The sequence below is a fragment of the Hemiscyllium ocellatum genome, chromosome 8, assembly GCF_020745735.1.
Source record: "Hemiscyllium ocellatum isolate sHemOce1 chromosome 8, sHemOce1.pat.X.cur, whole genome shotgun sequence".
Taxonomy (NCBI): domain Eukaryota; kingdom Metazoa; phylum Chordata; class Chondrichthyes; order Orectolobiformes; family Hemiscylliidae; genus Hemiscyllium; species Hemiscyllium ocellatum.
Genome location: NC_083408.1, coordinates 35,186,385 through 35,204,002, shown reverse-complemented (window position 1 = coordinate 35,204,002; position 17,618 = coordinate 35,186,385). Strand labels below are relative to the sequence as shown.

The window sequence follows — 17,618 nt, the reverse complement described above, 5'->3', positions numbered from 1 at the left end:
GACCTTGACAAACACAATGGTTTGCTAGCTACTCAACGAGGTTTCGTTTTCCTGGAATTTAAAATGTATTCAGGAAACTCGATTTGTTTTACTCTGTGCTGCTCTCTGTCATGTGGAGAGACTGGAGCAGCAGGGATTGTTCTCCTTGGACCAGTGGAGGACATGGGAGACTGAACAGAAGTGTTCAAATTGTCAGGAGTTTTGCATGAGTCAATATAGAGAAACTAGCACCGACGCGGTGGCTCAGTGGTTAGCACTGCTGCCTCGGAATACCAAGGACCTGGGTTCGTTTCCAGGCTCAGACTGCTGTCTGTGTGGAGTTAGCACATTCTCCCCATGTCTGCGAGGGTTTTCTCCAGGTGCTCCCCTTTCTTTCCGCATTCCAAAGATGTGCAGGTTAGGTGGATTGACCATGGGAAATGCAGGATGTAGGGGGGGTTGGGTTTGGGTGGGATGCTCTTTGGAAGGCTTGCATGGACTAACTAGCCTCCTACCACACTGTAGAGATTCTAATGATTCATTTCCAATGGCAAGATGATTTGCAACCAGAGGAAAGCAGATTTAAGATAATTGACAAAGGAGAAAGAAAGGTTACATTTAAACAATAAGTTATAATAATTTGGATTGCACTGCTTAAAAGAATAGTGGATGCACATTCAAGGGTAATATTTGAAAAGGGGGGTTGGATATATATTTGAAAAAGGAGAGGTTTGGACATTTCCAGGAGAACAGCAGATGGAACAAGGGGAACGTGGGCTGACAAGCCTCCCTCAGCGCTATATGGTTCAACTGTTTGAAACAAATCTGTAAATGACTGCACCAAAGACTGCGCAGTAGACAGAAAATAACCTCAACAGGAAAAGGGCACTGGGTCACATGATATACACTGTCACTTCATTCAGATGTTCATCAGGTAGATTTTACAACCTGTTTTATCAGCTTTCAACACCTTGCACAGCGAGGCGTTTTAACAATTCCATCATTCTAGAACCTTCCTTTCTCTTCTCACTTATGTTGGTGCGTTGCCTGGCCCTGCAGTTTTATCAGAGCAAACTCCATTTAGTGTTTTGCAGTGAGATTACCTATCTCCAATTAAAATGAAAATAAAACTAAGAGGTACAACAATCTTCCACCTTGTAAAACACGGATAGCATTTGCCAAGGGCAGGGCTCAGAATTCAATTCAAAAGGCAGAACTCCCCAAATAAAACGTACGCAGTGATTCTGCAAACTGAATGGCAAATGTTTTTTTGTCAGTGAATAGGTAGTAAACATAGAAAATATTGGTTCACTTAATCAAGGAGTAGAAAAATTCATTCTAATTATTGACTCATTTGGTCAAGGGGAAGCCATTGCCACATTTGAGAGAGTGTACAATTCTCGGCAGCGGTACCTGCACGTCCCTTTAGAGTTCCTGTTTTCTCAATCGGGAACGCACAACGTGCTTCAGGTGGCCAAGTGCCTCAGTTTGTGCTACTGCCACGTTGCAGTACCAATTGATGCCAGGTAGTGGATTTAGCCCACTCCAGGAATTTAAGCACCTGATCCTTGCTAACAAGCCCGGTGCAGTGCTCAGGGAGTTGTGCAGGTTGTCATTCAGGAGAGCTGTTTAAACACCGCTCACCCTTTCAGACCACAGTGCTATTTTGTACAAGACTAATGGAACCTTGGCCAAATTCATCAACACCGAATCATAACTAAGCACAACCGCAGTTAGGCAGAAGTGTGAGGATTTAAGAAAAAAATTTTTAAAAATAAACAACAGTGTGAAGAAAAAAATCATTGTGTGGTTACCACCATTTGTGGGAGCTTGCGGTGCCAAAATTGGCCTCTACGTTTTCCGACATCACAACAATGACGGCATTTGAAATGCGTTCCATTTGTTGTCCAACACTTCACCATCATAAGGTTGCAAAAGGTGCCTAATGCTCGTCTTTGATTTATTTGTAAACACTCGCCGATCACTGCCTACAGTAGATGATGCACGGGGTATTTTCTCAGCTTGATCCAGAGTGCCTCTCACACCAAACTCTTTTCCCAGTTAGATATTTGCCCAGCAAGGGTTAATTGATGCAGCACCAACTACGAGCCAGTAAAAACCAAAATTGCTCTCAAACTATAACGAAAGTAAGTATGTGGAACAATAAACACTTTCCTGAGGCTACCAGCTATCCAGGAAAGCAAATTAATTCCCTGGGCGCTCATGAGCAGCGTAGAACGGGCATTTTGTAAGAGAGAATTTGTTAATAACAATCTGACACTGAAACCTTGTGCTATAAATTCTGTGTTTTATGGTCTTTTTCTCCACAACCACCTGATGAAGGTGCAGTGCTCCGAAAGCTAGTGCTTCCAATTAAACCTGTTGGACTATAACCTGGTGTTGTGTGATTTTTAAACTTTGTTAATTATAAAATTATTGTCAATGGCAGGGCAAAGTGACTGCCAATGGAATAATGAGGAGCCACCACCCCTCCCGCCCCACCGTGTTGATTTCCTAGTGTTGTGTGAGAATGGATGTGTAGGCTGAATGTTAGGGACCACTGTGGGGAAGCTGGTCAGGAAAACTTCATCCAGAGTTGACGCTCCAGCATGACAGGCCGGCTTTACTACCAAACTCACTGGGCTCAGAAAGCTTTAAGAGAAAGCCTGAAGCCTCTTGTTTGCCCTATAAGCATCACGACAAGGGAGAAGGCAGAACCCTCGCACAGAAGGCCTGATGCACTGCTTGTGTGAAGACAGGCAGCAATGTGAGACACCCGCAAGGCCAGCAGGGATCTATGGTGCAACACATCTCCTCGCAACGGCAATCAGGCCCAACCTCTGAAGTAAATTCGGGGTTGACAGGGCAGCTGGAATCTTGGCATGGCCAGGGCAGCTTGCTGGTGGGCGTGGGGGACGGGAGAGGGCGAATGTTAACAAGTCGACACTCTTTCCCCTGTTGCCAATTCACTCAACTGTGAAAACGGCCTGGTGGTTGAAGGTATGTGTAGGCGAGTACAGGGCTGACTGAAATATTCGGTGGTGCCGCGTGCACAGCAAACGAGTCTTCACAGAAGTTTCTTCTTGGCCCATATCTCTCCAAACCCTTCCTATTCATATAGCCATCCAGATGCCTTTTAAATGTCGTAATTGTACCAGCCTCCACCACTTCCTCTGGCAGCTCATTCCGTACATACACCACACTCTGAATGAAAAGGTTGACCCCTAGATCTCCTTTTAAATCTTTCCTCTCTCACCTCAAACCTATTGCCCTGTAGGTCTGAACTCCCCCAACCCAGGGAACACCCCAGCCCACAACCACTTCACGAAGGAGCAGCGTTCTAACAGCTAGTGCTTCCAAATTAACCTGTGGGACTATAACCTGGGGTTGTGTGATGTTTAAACTTTGCCCACCCCAGTCCAAGACCAGCTCCTCCACCTCATGGCCAAGCTTGCTGCAGGCCACCCCAACTCCCTCTGGAGCACCCAGCCACACAGTTATCCCGCCCAGAGGCTGAAAGAGAGACAGAGGTGTATCCTGAACCATGGCCTCCTTATACAGTAGCCAGTCACCTCCGGGTGAAGAAGTTGTGGCAAAGACAGCCTAAAGTCAAAATGGTCTTTGTCATTTGTTGTTGGAACACATTATCAACACATTGGCAGAGCTGAATAGGCTGAGGCTGTTTTCCCTGGAGCGACTGAGGCAGAGGGGTGACATTATAGAGGTTTATAAAATCATGAGGGGCATGGATGGGATAAATAGGCAAAGTCTTTTCCCTGGGGTCGGGGAGTCCAGAACTAGAGGGCATAGGTTTAGCGTGAGAGGGGAAAGATAGAAAAGAAACCTAAGAGACAACTTCACACAGAGGGTGGTACGTGTATGGAATGAGCTGCCAGAGGAAGTGGTGGAGGCTAGTAAAGTTGCAACATTTAAAAGGCATCTGGATGGATAGATGAATAGGAAGGGTTTGGAGGGATGTGAGCTGGGTGGGGATATCTGGTCGGCATGGACGAGTAGGACTGAAGGGTCTGTTTCCATGCTGTACATCTGTAGGACTCTATGTCTCACAAAGGTCAACATTGAAAGCATTGGGAGGGAGCCGTGTTCAAGAGGAGAGATTCTGCCAATATAAAAGTGAAGTGATACTGGATATACTTTGGCATTTATCCAGCTTCTAGCTATTTGTTTCCGCATATGGTCTTTCCAAGAGGAAGAGATGTTGGGACTTGAGGCAGCTCTGCAGATTTTGCTGTTTCTTGAAAGGGTAGCAGACCCATTTTTGACGTGTGACCTCAGATTTTGACGTCCTTGGACTTTTTAAGCCCTGTGCTGACATTCACCTTCAACTCCCCGGGACTCCCCAGTTCATGGGCACGCATCTCCCTCCTCCTCCTCCTCCTCTCCCACAACGTACGCTCACATTCGGGCCAAATCCCCGAGTGGGGCAGGAGGGCACTCCGGTACACAGTGCTCAAATGGGATGTGCACCTCAACATGCCCCGTTCCCCCACCCCCATGTAGGTTGGCACATCCTCAACACAGTCCACCACATCCCCCAGGTAAGCACGCCCCGTACACAGTCCACCTCAACACGGATTCACATTGGCCAAACATTCTGACAGTTCCCTACAATTATTCCCCTGCCAGCAACCCTAAATGTTCTGGATAACAAGAGCTGCTTAAAGTCAGCTAAGCCAATTTGGTTCACGTGACAACTGTAGAATCAAGTTTGGCCCAACGACGTTTTCCAGGTACACCACATCAACTGCATTAACCTCATCAACCCTGTCTGATATTGCCTTGAAAAACACAGAAATAAATGTACAATGTAAATACGCATTCCTGTTTTCAATCCACTGTCACACGTATTGGAAGAGACTCAGAAATGACAGCTTGGCACCAAATGATGATGGGATCTGAAGACTTACCAGTTGATGCTAATCCTTTGGAGAAGCAAGTGAGAAAGACCAGCAGAAGCAATGTTACTTGGTGTGGTCTGTGGCTCTTCCGCCCCACCATCCCATTGCACATTTTTCAGCCCAATTATCTGAGGCGAGTCTCCAGAAGTTTCAAACTGCGCCAGGAAGGGACAGAAGAAAGAAAACAGAAAAGTTTTAAATATACCAGTTAAGTTCAAACCAAAAAAAAGGAAGAAAATGCAAATTTTCTAAGACTGTGGATTGTCCCAAAGTCAGATCAACTACTCATGAAATGTCGTCACTGCTATAAAGCCAAAAACACAGCAACCAATGGGCAGACAGAAAACTTTTCATACAGCCACACAATGATTAGATGATCTGCTTTAAAATCTTTTACTCCTTGTGTCATAAATATTGGCCAAATCTCCGTAGTCTTTCCACAAAATAATGCCTGGGATTCTTAATGTCCACCTGAGAGAGTAGACGGACCCTCAGTTTAGTTGAAAGACAGCACCTCCAAAAAACAATGCATCCCTTGCCCAGAATTGCTTTAGTAGCGCAGCTATGTTAAATGCTGAAGTGCCTGGCATGGGACCGGAATCCAGGCCTCCCTTGATTCAGCAGCGAGAGTGCGCTACCACAAAGCTACAGCTGCCTCAAATAGCTACAGTCACTGATTTCAACAGTCACTTTGTGCAGGACTCATGGAGCTACAGTGAAAGATTATTCAAACATCATGCAGCTGAATTACCAAAAAAAGCAGCAAACTGCATTAACATCACAGCTCCAAGGTTCTCTCAAGCCTGGACAACTTCAATTCATTCCCGGTCAGCCGGGAATGTGAATCATTCACTTTTCATAAGATGGAGCTCATATAAAACCATATTTGTACCTGTACCAAGTCCTACTCATCCATTACCTCTCAGTGCCCTTCCTTGGCTCCCAGTCTTGAAACACCTTCACAAAGTTCTCACTCTCATTCAAACCCACCCACAGAGACATGCGTCCATACCGCTGTAACCTCCTTCTGTCCAGTGCTCATGGTCTCTTGTTCACCCAATCTCCTTGGTCTCAGTGCTGGCTCCTGTGCCTTCAACTGCTTGGATCCTAAGCTCTGCAATTCCTCTCTAAACCTCTGCTGGGGAGGAAGTTGCAGATGCAGGGTGCCATGGAAGGAGGGCAAAGAGAAGAGGGCATATGGAAATTGTGTCAGAAATCAGAGTCCACTTGGAGGGAAGACATGCATGATCTGAAGAGGAGAAGAAGGAATTCGCCAATGAAAGTGCACGGCTCAACCCTTTAAACATGAGGACAGAGAATTAGACATTCCTGATGAAGGGCTTATGCCCGAAACGTCGAATTTCCTATTCCTTGGATGCTGCCTAACCTGCTGTGCTTTAACCAGCAACACATTTTCAGCTCTGATCTCCAGCATCTGCAGACCTCATTTTTTACCCAGAGAATGACTCAGTCGAATGCTGCGAAGAATGAACGGGATGGAATAAAAACAGAAGATGCTGGAAACGCTCAGCTACTTGTGTGGGGGAAGAAACAATTAGCACGTCAATCTGAGACATTTCACCAGGACTGGTGAGAGCTGGAAGCTAAAGATATGGCAGGGAAAGACTTCTAGGAGGGTGGGGAAGGAAGGAAAAGAATGAGTCCACAATAGCTATAAAGGGAAGACAGATTAAATGAGAAGGAAGGATGATAATGGGACAAGAAATTAAAGTTTAGGATAGGACGTTGTTAAGAAGGACTCTACAAGTATCAAGAAGGGGCCATAGGCTGTTTGTTTGCGATAAGGGTGGGTGATAGTGCAGAGGCAACAAGGGACTCACTCTCTGTTCTGCGAGTCTAAGATTCACTTCCTGTTATCTCCTATATGTTGATAGCCCCACCCACAAATTAATTGCTGCCCTCTGAGACAAACTCACATAACAGCGGAATGAATAGAACTGTTAGAATGGAGTTTGTGAAGGGCATACTTAAGGTCACCAACCCTCCAGAATTGTGCTGGAGTCTGCAAAAGTGAAAGCTGAAAAGAACCTGTATATAAAAATTAGGACTCATTTTCTTTTTTTAAAAAAATGACTTCACTTCCTTTGAATGCTTTTTTTAAAAGATTTAAAAAAAGCTTGAAGATTAGTAAAACCAAAAAAAAAGGCCAAATTAACACACAGTCCAATGGGAAAGCAAGCTGCGGTTCAAATGAATGTTTGGCAGGAAAGCAGGGCTGGGATGATTGAAGGCAGGAGGCCGTGTGATAAAGTCTCCAGGAATGAATCATCCAGGCCTGATAGCCCTATTGTCCCTTAGCCCACAGGTACTTACATTCTAGAATCTGGCAAGATCACAGAGAGGAACAACAAAGTTAACCAAACCTTACATCTCATTCATTACCACAGAAAGTGGAAGAAAACACAACTAAAGTATTTATGTCTCTGAAAAGATCCTGTTGGTACTGTGATAGCAACAATTGAGGATACGTTGAAATTACAGAGTTTATACAGCACCATTTATAACTGACTCCATTGCAGAAAGTACAACATTGCCTATGCTGTAATGTAGGAAGCATGATAGTCAATTTGCCTGCTGAACGCTCTCAATGTGAGAATTATGAGATTCTCTATTTTTAGTGATGGTCATTGAAGGGTAATGTTGGCCAAACCATTGAGAACCCCCCACTCGTCAAAAAGCATTATAAGATTTTTCAATTTACCATTCCAGCCTAACGTCAGCAGCTCTGGCTAGGGAGAAATGCAGCACCTGTCTGAACACTGGGCTCCAGGGCCTGGACTGGGACTTGAGTTCCACGCCAGTAGTAGGGCAAGTGAATGCAGATCTACGCCAGGCTGCAAAAGACACAATGCCCATATAACATCTCTTTGCCAATTGTTGGGGAGTCACAGGAACACTACCTGATTTACTGTGCTCTGGCCAATCGGTGGTAAGCTCAGGACCCGACCATTAATCCACATACCCAGGTTAATGTGGAGAAAGTGAGGACTGCAGACAGCGGAGAGTCAAGAGTCAAAAAGCATGGCGCTGGAAAAGCAGCATCCGAAGAGCAGGAGAATCAATGTTTCGGGCATAAGCCCTTCATCAGGAATGCGGGGTGGGGTGGGATGCTGAGAGATAAGTAGGTGGGAGCAGGGCTGAGGTGGGGAGGTAACTGGGAAGGTGATAGGTAGATGTAGGTGGGGGTGATTGGTGATAGGTCAGAAGGAAGAGTAGGGTGTATTGGTGGGAAGGAAGGTTGACAGGTAGGACAGATCAAGAGGGCAGTGCCAAGTTGTAGGGTTGGATCTGGGGAGTTGAGGAAATTGGTTAAGTCGACATTGATGCTGTGTGGTTGGAGTCCCAAGGAGGAAGAGGAGGCGTTCTTCCTCCTGTTGTTGGGTAGCTAGGAGTTGGCGGTGAAGGAGGCCCAAAGGATCTTTCCACAGCAGGTAGAGATTTTCCTGCACATCCAAATACCTCATCAAATGAGCTCATTGCTCTCAACGTAGTCTCCTTTACCTCGGGGAGACAGGATACCAACTCGCAGAACGTTTCAGGGAACATCTCCGGGACATACACACAACCAACAACCCCACAGCCCTGTGGCTGACCATTTCAACTCCCCCTCCCATTCTACAAAGGACATGCAGCTCCAGGGCCTCCTCCTCCTCTGCCAAATCCAAGCCACCCAACAACTGGAGGAAGAACACCTCATCTTCTGCCTTGGGACCCTCCAACCATATGGCATCAGCATTGACTTCACCAGTACCATCATCTCCCCTCCCCCCACCTCATCCCCGATCCAACCCTCCAACTTGGCCCTGCCCTCTTGAATTGTCCCCAGATCTGTCTATCTTCCTTCCCATCTATCCGTCCCCCCCCCAAACACCACTGACCTACCACTACTTACCACCCCCCCCAACCTGCATCTACCCATCACCTTCCTAGCTACCTTCCCCCAAGCCCCACCTTCCTATTTATCTCTCGGCCCCCTTCCCACTCCCACACATTCCTGATGAATGGCTTATGCCCGAAACGCCGATTTTCCTGCTCCTCGGATGCTGCCTGACCTGCTGTACTTTTCAGGGCCACACTTTTCGATTTTGGTTGATGTTTCAGGTACCTGGGTTCAAATACCATAACTGCAGATTGTGGAAATTGAATTTAGTAAAATTCTGAAAAGAAGAGTCTGATGGTGACCATGAAACCATTGTCAATTGTCAGGAAAAAGACCCTATCTGCTATACAAATGTCCCTTAGGTAAAGAAATCTACCATCCTTACTTGGTCTAGCTTACATGTAACTCCAGACCCACAGTAATATGGTTGAATCTTAACTGCCCTCTGGGAAATTAGGGATGGGCAATACGTGTTGACCTTGCTAAGGATGTCTGCATCACAGGAATGAATTTTAAAACAATTAATTTTTGTGTTGTGAAAACCTCCAATTCTTTATCTTAACTTGCCAACCTTCGTTCAGGCAATAGCACTGAGTCAGAAGGCTGTAGGTTCAAAGACCATGCTGAGAGACAACTACCATCTGAACACTTCAGTACAGTACATTGAGCACATTAAAATGAAACACACTGTTCTCTCAGGTGAGCAGAAGAGATTCCACAGCACTGCTCAAAACAGCAGGCAACGCTTTCAAGGTACTCTAGCCAATATTTAACCCTCAAACAGTGATAACGACTCAAAAATTACTAAAGCACATCATTGTGGCATTGTGAAAGGCAATACTTTTAAATACTTTCTTACTTTGAACAGATATTGTCATTAGACCGGGGTGGGGAGGTGGTCAAGAAACATATAGTAAAGCTCCAAAAATGGTTTCCAGCAAAGAGCTGCTTCTACACAACGAAAATCCGAGAAGGATTTCAGAGACACAAAATTAAGGTTGCGACATGCAAGAACCGGGAACTGAGAGAGGGATGGTGATTAAGACACAATTAAACATGATGTGGGCATAAGTACAGCCTACACAAAGTATGAGTAACCACTTGAAGTGAAACAAAGTCTGTTCTGCATTCTAAATCTCAGAGGCTTCCCACAACACAGCCCAATGCAGATTTAACAAAATAAAATCCCCAGTTAAATTTATGAAAATGAACAATTCAACTTCTTTTTTCAAGAATTGCAATCACTTTCATCAAAACTCCCACTGATGAAACTTAAGATTAATTCCAATAGGAGACTAAATGTGGTCTATCCAGGCACAGATTGGGCTTTGTTTCGCTAGGTTCCTCAGTGAGATTCCCACAGCGTAACGTTCAAAGAGAAATATAAAGAGAAATATATAGTTGGATAATTCTGAGCCCTGTCATTAGTAATACTGGTCCCTAGGACACAAGAATTCTACTTCATCACAAATTTGTGCCAAAGTGTTTGCATCTAGGGACAGGTTGCAGGTTAACGGTGTTGAATTCACAGCATATCTGGCTTGGAAAAGATGGGACATTGTAGCTGGTGCTTTACTTAGTGTCTAACCTATGCAGTCCCAGAAGTTTGATGCAGTGTTTAATGGGTCTGTGTAGAACAGATAAAAAAGTTTCACTCTATATCTAACCAATGCTATAACTGTCTTGGGGTATATTTGATATTAAAATAAGCGCACTACGCCAACAAAGTGGTGACAGGAAGCAGGTGCTGTGACTGCATCGGTTTCTCAAGATGCTCTTTGAAAAAAATTTAGACTTTACAGTCATAAAGGAGTTCACTGGAAAGACCAGAGGATTTCACAGATCTCCAGCATTAGGAATGCCAGAGCTAACCAGCCACTAAGCTAACTCAGCGGGTGAACACCCTTTGGTAGAGTGCTGAGCAATACTAGTTCAGAAAAGCTGCAGGCTTGACCAGCCATTGAGTTTAATAGTATCAACTCGATCAGAGCTGGGCACTATCACTGACACTGGTCAGAGATTTCCATTGAAATGGGCATGAAAAAGGCTTCAAATTGTCCAGAACTGAGAGAGAAAAAAAAATCAATTAGGGCTCCCATTACTGACAACAGTAATTTAGCTGTGGTGAAAAGCATTCATGCAATGAATAGAAAATACATGAAAATAGACAATTCTGACAATACCTTCTGTGTTAGCGCTTGAATCCCACACCAGCAATAATCCTGCCTTTTTACATTTCCTTATCCACCTTGCGTTGAATCTTACATAGCTATGTCCCCTTATTCTTGAGCAAGCCACTGGAAACAGTCTGCTTTTATTTACTTTAGACTCATGGAGTCTTACAGCATCGGCCTATCATGTCTTGATTGCTCATCAAGCACCTAATTACTGTGTACTAACCCTTTATAATTTTGAATGCTTCTGTGCTCATGATCTGCACCATTAATAAAGTTCCATTTCCTCACATCCCTGCTGCTCCCAACCCGCAAAGTCATTCTTCCTCAAATGATACAGCAGTTCCTCCAAGCCAAGATATCACATTCTCTGCTCAGTGTGACGGCCTCGATATGGCCGAGACTTGTGGCAAATTAAATGACAGCTTTCAAAAAACTTGCACAGAGCTGATTCAGAAGAATCTCGGTGTCACTTGCCAATCCCATTCTGCCAAAGAGTAGTCCAGAGTCACCCACTGGTTTAATGAGAGGCTCCAGCCTTGTCTCTTTCAGTGGCACATTTGCCTCAAAACTGTGGCGTTCCCAGGAAGTTAAGCCTCTAAATCCACTAACTCTCCCTGAGCAGTACTGAGCGAATGTCGTATTGTCAGAGGTGCCACGTTTCAGGTGTGAAGTTAACCTGAGGTCCTTACTTGAAGGAGGGTCACAGGACCTGAAACATTAACACTGCTTTTTTCTCCACGGATGCTGCCCGGCCTGCTGATTTTCTCCAGCAATGTCTGTGTATGGTCCTTACTGATCTCTCAGGGAGAGGCAAGAGGTCCCAAAAAGGACAGGACTGTACATATTATTGTGCTTGACCAACGTTTACCCAGATTATCTGGTCATCACATTGGCGTTTGTCACAGTATGCGCAAATGGGCTGCTCTGTTTCCAACATGAAAGACCTCACAATTATTTGGTTGTGAAACCAATCGTGAAAGATGTTGCATAAGTACAACTTGCTATCCTCCTGACTTCTCCCTGACTAATTGTGAACAAAGCCCATTCGAAAGCTGATTTATTTTGGGTTGAAAAAAAATGACCCAGTTTAGCAGCTCTGAATCAGAGATTTCAACACGATTTTTAAAAAAAAAACCTGAAAATGGCTGGAGGTTCTGTCAACGGGTGGATCCTGAAGGTGTGCATGTGACCCTCCTTCCACAGAATTATTGGCCTATTGCCTTTAAAAGGATTAGGTACTGACAGCCAGTCAGCCAACCCAGTTTGAGAGCTGGTGCACTGACTGGGGCCTGTGCTGTCGCAGAGTACAGTACATACTTTGCTTTAGTGATCTCTATCAGGCATTTCGCCTTTTTCTGTCAGCTTCGTCTAAAAAAAACTTTTGCTGCAAGCAGGCAAGTTTGCCGAAGTTTTTTTTTAAAAGAAAGAAATATCTCTCATCATCTCTGGCGATAAACACACAGCTGTCAAAGCAGCCCCCAGGTTTGATCGGGCGATATTTCGCTTACACTCCCTCCCTCCCTCCCCCAACCACCAAACTTTGCCCCCGGCCCAGTCAGTAGACAAATGAACAGAAGGCGAGGCCTGGTCATGTTTTGTTTTCTTGTCGTTACAGTTTGTTTGATCGAAAAAAAACGGCAAACTTAAAGCGACTAGATACAGTAACAGTTGTAGGCGGACAGGCCACAACCTGAGAATGTATCTTAAATATCCCTGAGATACTGAATCCTGTGAGCTAACCTGTAACTATAAATAAGCCCTTTAAAACACACAAAAGATGCTCCCTATTCGAGAAATTGAGCGCAGACCCAATCGCCATTTAAAAATGGTTGTTAAAGTGTGTGTTATGATCTGGATCGAAACATTACCCTGGTTGCGAAATATTTAAAATAAACTTTCTCTCACCCGGGTGATATCATTCATTGTAGTTTTGATTTTACTGTATTTTTTGTCTGAAACACCCAGAGGGTTTGATAGCAATAACAGTGACAGGCTCGTCAGATCAGTCTACTCAGACACACTCAGCTGGTTTTAATTCAGTTTGCTCCTCTCCACCGCTCTGCCCACCACCGTTGCAGTGACCCGGGGGGGGAAGAAGCCAGCAAATTTGCAACTGAAACCGAGCTTTAAAAGAAAACAAAATTTGATCATCCAGAAACTGCCCAGTCGCCGCAAAAGCAGGCCGAGCTGAAACTGACCATCCCCCTCCCCCCGCAACCCAGACCGGGTTGAAATTGACTATCCTGAAATTGACCAGCCCGCATTTCCCCCACCACCACCTCCCCCAAAGAAAAAAGCCAGGCCCAGCTGAAAGTGACAAAGACAGGATTGAAACTTACCTCCGAGTGAAGCGATCGCCCGGTTAGCAGCACAGACAGACATTCACACTGTATCCCATGGCAGACACAGGGGAGTTTCCCAGGGAAGGAGCCGGTGTATCCAATTGCAGAATGTATCCGAACAGAAGGCCGTGTATCAGAATTCCAAAATGTATCTGGCCGCCAGTGGAGCTGAGCAGGGACCGTGGACCCAATCGCACCTCCACTCCGCACTTCCTCCTCTCAGCAACTGCAGTCGTCACAGCTTCCACCAATGAGAACACAGGGTCAAATCGGTCATGTTTTGGGTTTGCGAATTCTTAAAGGAACAAATCCTTCGTCTTTTTCGTCTGTTTATTACCAGCACATTTCCCGTCAGTTTGCAACGGTGACGTTTGCACAAAAGGACTGAAGTGGTCTGTGTATTTTAAGAGCATTCCGCTTTAGAACCGGATGGCTGTATTTGCAACAAGTCGGTTGCTGCTGTTTAATCTGTACCGTTTCTGCTGTTTGGTGATTCAGTAATGGCCTTCTGGCTTCATGGATTCGACCCCTTCCCCACGGTTTTGAGCAGATCTTCCAGACTGACACACCCAGTGCAGTGCTGAGGGACTGCTGGAAATGTCTAGCACTTGAGTCGACAAATCTGCCCTTTGAGGTGGACTTTAAAGCTCCCGCGTCCCTACTCGAAAGGCTTTCCACAAGTGTCCATCTCTCGCCCAATCACTTAAAAACAGATAACCTGGCCATAACCTCGAGTGTTTAGCATGCTTCCCTTCATTGCTCAGGTCATTGAGTATAGGAATTGGGACATCATTTTGTGGTTGTCCAGGAAGTTGATGAGGCCACTTTTGGTGTACTGAACTGTGTATTGTTCTGGTGGCCCAGTTAGAGGAAGAATATACTACATTGGAGATGGTTCAGAAAAGATTCACTAGGATGTTGCTGGGACAGGAGGAGTTTTAGTCATACGGATAGGCTGGGACTTTTTCCACTGGAGTGTAAAAGATTGAGAGGTGACCTTCTAGAGGTATATAAAATCATGAGGGGCATAGATAAGGTGAGTAGCAAAGGTCTTTCCCCTAGGGTGGGGGAGTTCAGAATTAGGAGATATATTTTTAAGGTGAGTGGAGAATGATTTAAAAGGTACCTGAGAGGCAACATTTTCACACACATGGTGTTGTTCATATGTGGACTGAACTGCCAGAGGAAGTGATAAATGTAGTTACAGTTACAACATTAAAAATACATTTGAATAGGTAAATGAATAGGAAATGTCTAGAGGGATAGAGACCAAATGCAGTCAAGTGGAACTAGTTTAGTTTGGGAGACATGATCGGCTTGGATGAGTTGGATCGACAGGTCTTTGTGTGCTTTATGACTCTCTGGCCCATTGTTTTTTGTGGGATCTTGCTGTGCATTAATTGAAAGTATTGTTTTCCTGTATTACCATGCCCTTTGACTCTTTGAGATTTTAACATCACTCTTTGGAAGCTTTGGACACCTCCTCCTGCTGGGAATTGACAACCTTAAAGTTTAGACAAACATGTTTTCTCAGTATAAAATTAATTTTCTTTGCCCTGGAGAACATAGCCTAACAAAATTTACCATTAATTACAGGGGCATCAGAGGTTACTAATGGTCCTTGTTACAACCAGTCCCTGGAGTGAGGTTCACCAACTTATTACAGTTCTACACTGGATACGTCAAACTGTCAAGCCCTCAGCTGAGGAGGGATACACAGGGTCTCCCTGTTCTCTCCAGCTTTGGATTGGTTGCAACAAGGGATTAACCTGAAAAGGCTCCCTTCCTTTATTGATGCTGGAACCAAATGAAATTATGTATTGAAAAACATTATCTGTTATAAATTTAGCCAGGCTTTCTTCATTCACCAGCAAGTGTTTATTAGTTACAAAAAACAAGAAAAAATAAAAACACAACACCCATACACAAACACACATTAGAAATGAGTTGAGATCAAAAGAAAAAAGATAAAGAAAGATGTATGTGGATCAGTCTGTGTGTTCCATGAAGAGTAGACAATGGGATCTTGTGGCAGTTACGTTGGCTGATAACAACAGTGCTGTTGTTTGCAGGTCAGCAGTTGAAGGGTGGTATGTTGGCTCAGTGGTTAGCACTGCTGCCTCATAGCACTAGGGACCTGGGTTCGATTCCAGCCTTGGGTGACTGTCTGTGTGAAGTTTGCAAATTCTCCTCGTGTCAGTGTGGGTTTGCTCCAGTTTCCTTCCCTAGACCAAAGACGTGCAGGTTAGGTGAATTGATCATGTTAAATTGCCCATAGAGCTGGGGGGGTTGGGTCGGTGTGGACTGGTTGGGCCAAAGGGCCTGTTTCCACACTGTACGGAATCTAATCATATCTTGAGATGTGTGGCTTTGTCAGTCAGTTCCTTTTGACTCCAGACTTGTCCCTTGTCTGTTTCCCAGCAGAGAGAGAGAGAGAGACTTAATTTCTTTATTCCCCTGCAATGCAGGGATGGCTGAAAACTTTCTCATATGTGACCCTCACAGCACGCACCTTCATCCATTAGCAAACATTTAACCCCTGTTCATGTGTATTGTCTCATTTTCTCTCTCTCTGACAGTAACTGTCACATGACAGTAATAAATCAAATCAAGTCAATCTCTAAACTCTGTCTACGTATTTCTCTCCGACTAGGTGAAAGTGAGGACTGCAGATGCTGGAGATCAGAGTCAGATTAGAGTGGTGCTGGAAAAGCACAGCAGGTCAGGCAGCATCTGAGGAGCAGGAAAATCGACATTTCGGGCAAAAGCCCTTCATCAGGAAAGGCTTTTGCCCAAAACGTCAATTTTCCTGCTCCTCGAATGCTGCCTGACCTGCTGAGCTTTTCCAGCACCACTCTAATCTATTTCTCTCTGACAATCAAGAGATCTATAATACACTCCCAGCAATGGGATTGCTCCTTTTTGGTTTATAAGTTCTGGTCTTATGGCTTCATTTGTGGGGCTTACTAAGATGTCATCCCTCCTTGTTGCTGTAACTGATTCTCTGATCAATATTACAACACCTCCTCTTCCTCCTCTTTTACTTCCTTCACTGAAGACCCTGTATCCTGGAATATTGAGCTGTCAATCCCACCCCTTTCTTCAGCCATGTCTCATGGACAGCAATGACATAATGCGCCCATGTTTTAATTTATGTCCGCAACCATCTGCTTTGTTCGTTTGACTCCTTGCATTAAAATCAATATCAACTAACCTTGCCAAACTCTCTTGTGTTTTCACTGGTCTATAATTTCTGTGCCTTCCTGGCATCCTTGCTGCTTCTTTAAATCTCCTCCTTAATGATTCCCACATTTTCCCAATGACTGATGTAGGCTAACTGGCCTATGTGTTCCCAGCCTCTTGACTATAAACATAGTTATATTGACTGCTGATAGGAAGAACAATAGGAACATCATGGTATCACCTCTGAGTTCCCATCCATGTCACGCACCATTCTGACATATACCTACTGTCCCTCCATTTTTTTGGGGGTCATTTGGAATTTCTTACCATCAGTAACAATGGTATCACTGTAAAGACTGCAACAGATCAAGAAAATCCACAACCATAACTGAGGATTGATAATTAGCACTGGCTTTTCAGATGGGCATAAAAATATCCATTGCACTATTTTATCGTGGCCAATATTTATCCTTTAAACAGCATTACAAAAGACAGATTATCAGGTCATTTATTGTTCATTATCACATTTCTCTGTGTTGAAGCTTGCTGTCCATAAATTGGCTGCCCCAAATCCCTTACCTTGCAGAGGTACTACACTTGAAAAGTAATTGATTATAACAAAGAGCAGAAATTTCTGGAGAATTGTCTGGCAGCAAAAGTGGAGAGAAAACAGAGTGAACCTTTCCAGTCCGGTGACCTTTCTTTGGAGCCACTAGACCCGAAACATTAACCCTGCTTTCTCTCTCCACAGATGCTGCCAGATCTGCTGAGTTTCTCCTGCAATTGCTGTTTTTGTTTCAGATTCCCATTGTGCACAGTTTTTTTTTGTTTTATCTTAATTAATTGTAAACTGTTTTGGAATGTCCTGAAGTCATGAGAAGTATGTAAAAGAGCAAGACAAGAAGGAATTTCTCTGCGATTTGTTTACCTTTGGAATTCTGTACTCCTGTGAGCAGTGAGGGTGGGCTATGGAATATCATCATGGTTGATTTGGGCTTTTTTTTTGTTTGATAAGGGAGCCGAGACTTCTGGGGACAATAAAGTAGCCACAAGCAGGTCAGTATGAGCTTATCAGGCTGTAGTGGACTCGATTGGCCAAATGGTCTACTCCTGCTCC

General features: G+C 44.5%; 1 protein-coding gene across 2 annotated transcripts in view; it reads right to left on the bottom strand.

Moving 5' to 3' along the window:
- The window catches only part of LOC132818111 (sushi domain-containing protein 6-like), a 48,437-nt gene extending 34,878 nt beyond the window's left edge, over positions 1 to 13,559 (bottom strand). For both annotated transcript variants that reach the window (XM_060828808.1, XM_060828809.1), the window contains exons 1-2: positions 13,316 to 13,559; positions 4,908 to 5,053 (exon numbers count right to left, since the gene is read on the bottom strand). In XM_060828808.1, the coding sequence (XP_060684791.1) occupies positions 4,908 to 5,010 (103 nt within the window). In that variant the 5' untranslated portion in view covers positions 5,011 to 5,053; positions 13,316 to 13,559. The remainder of the gene's footprint in view (positions 1 to 4,907; positions 5,054 to 13,315) is intronic.
- Positions 13,560 to 17,618: the final 4,059 nt, after the last annotated feature.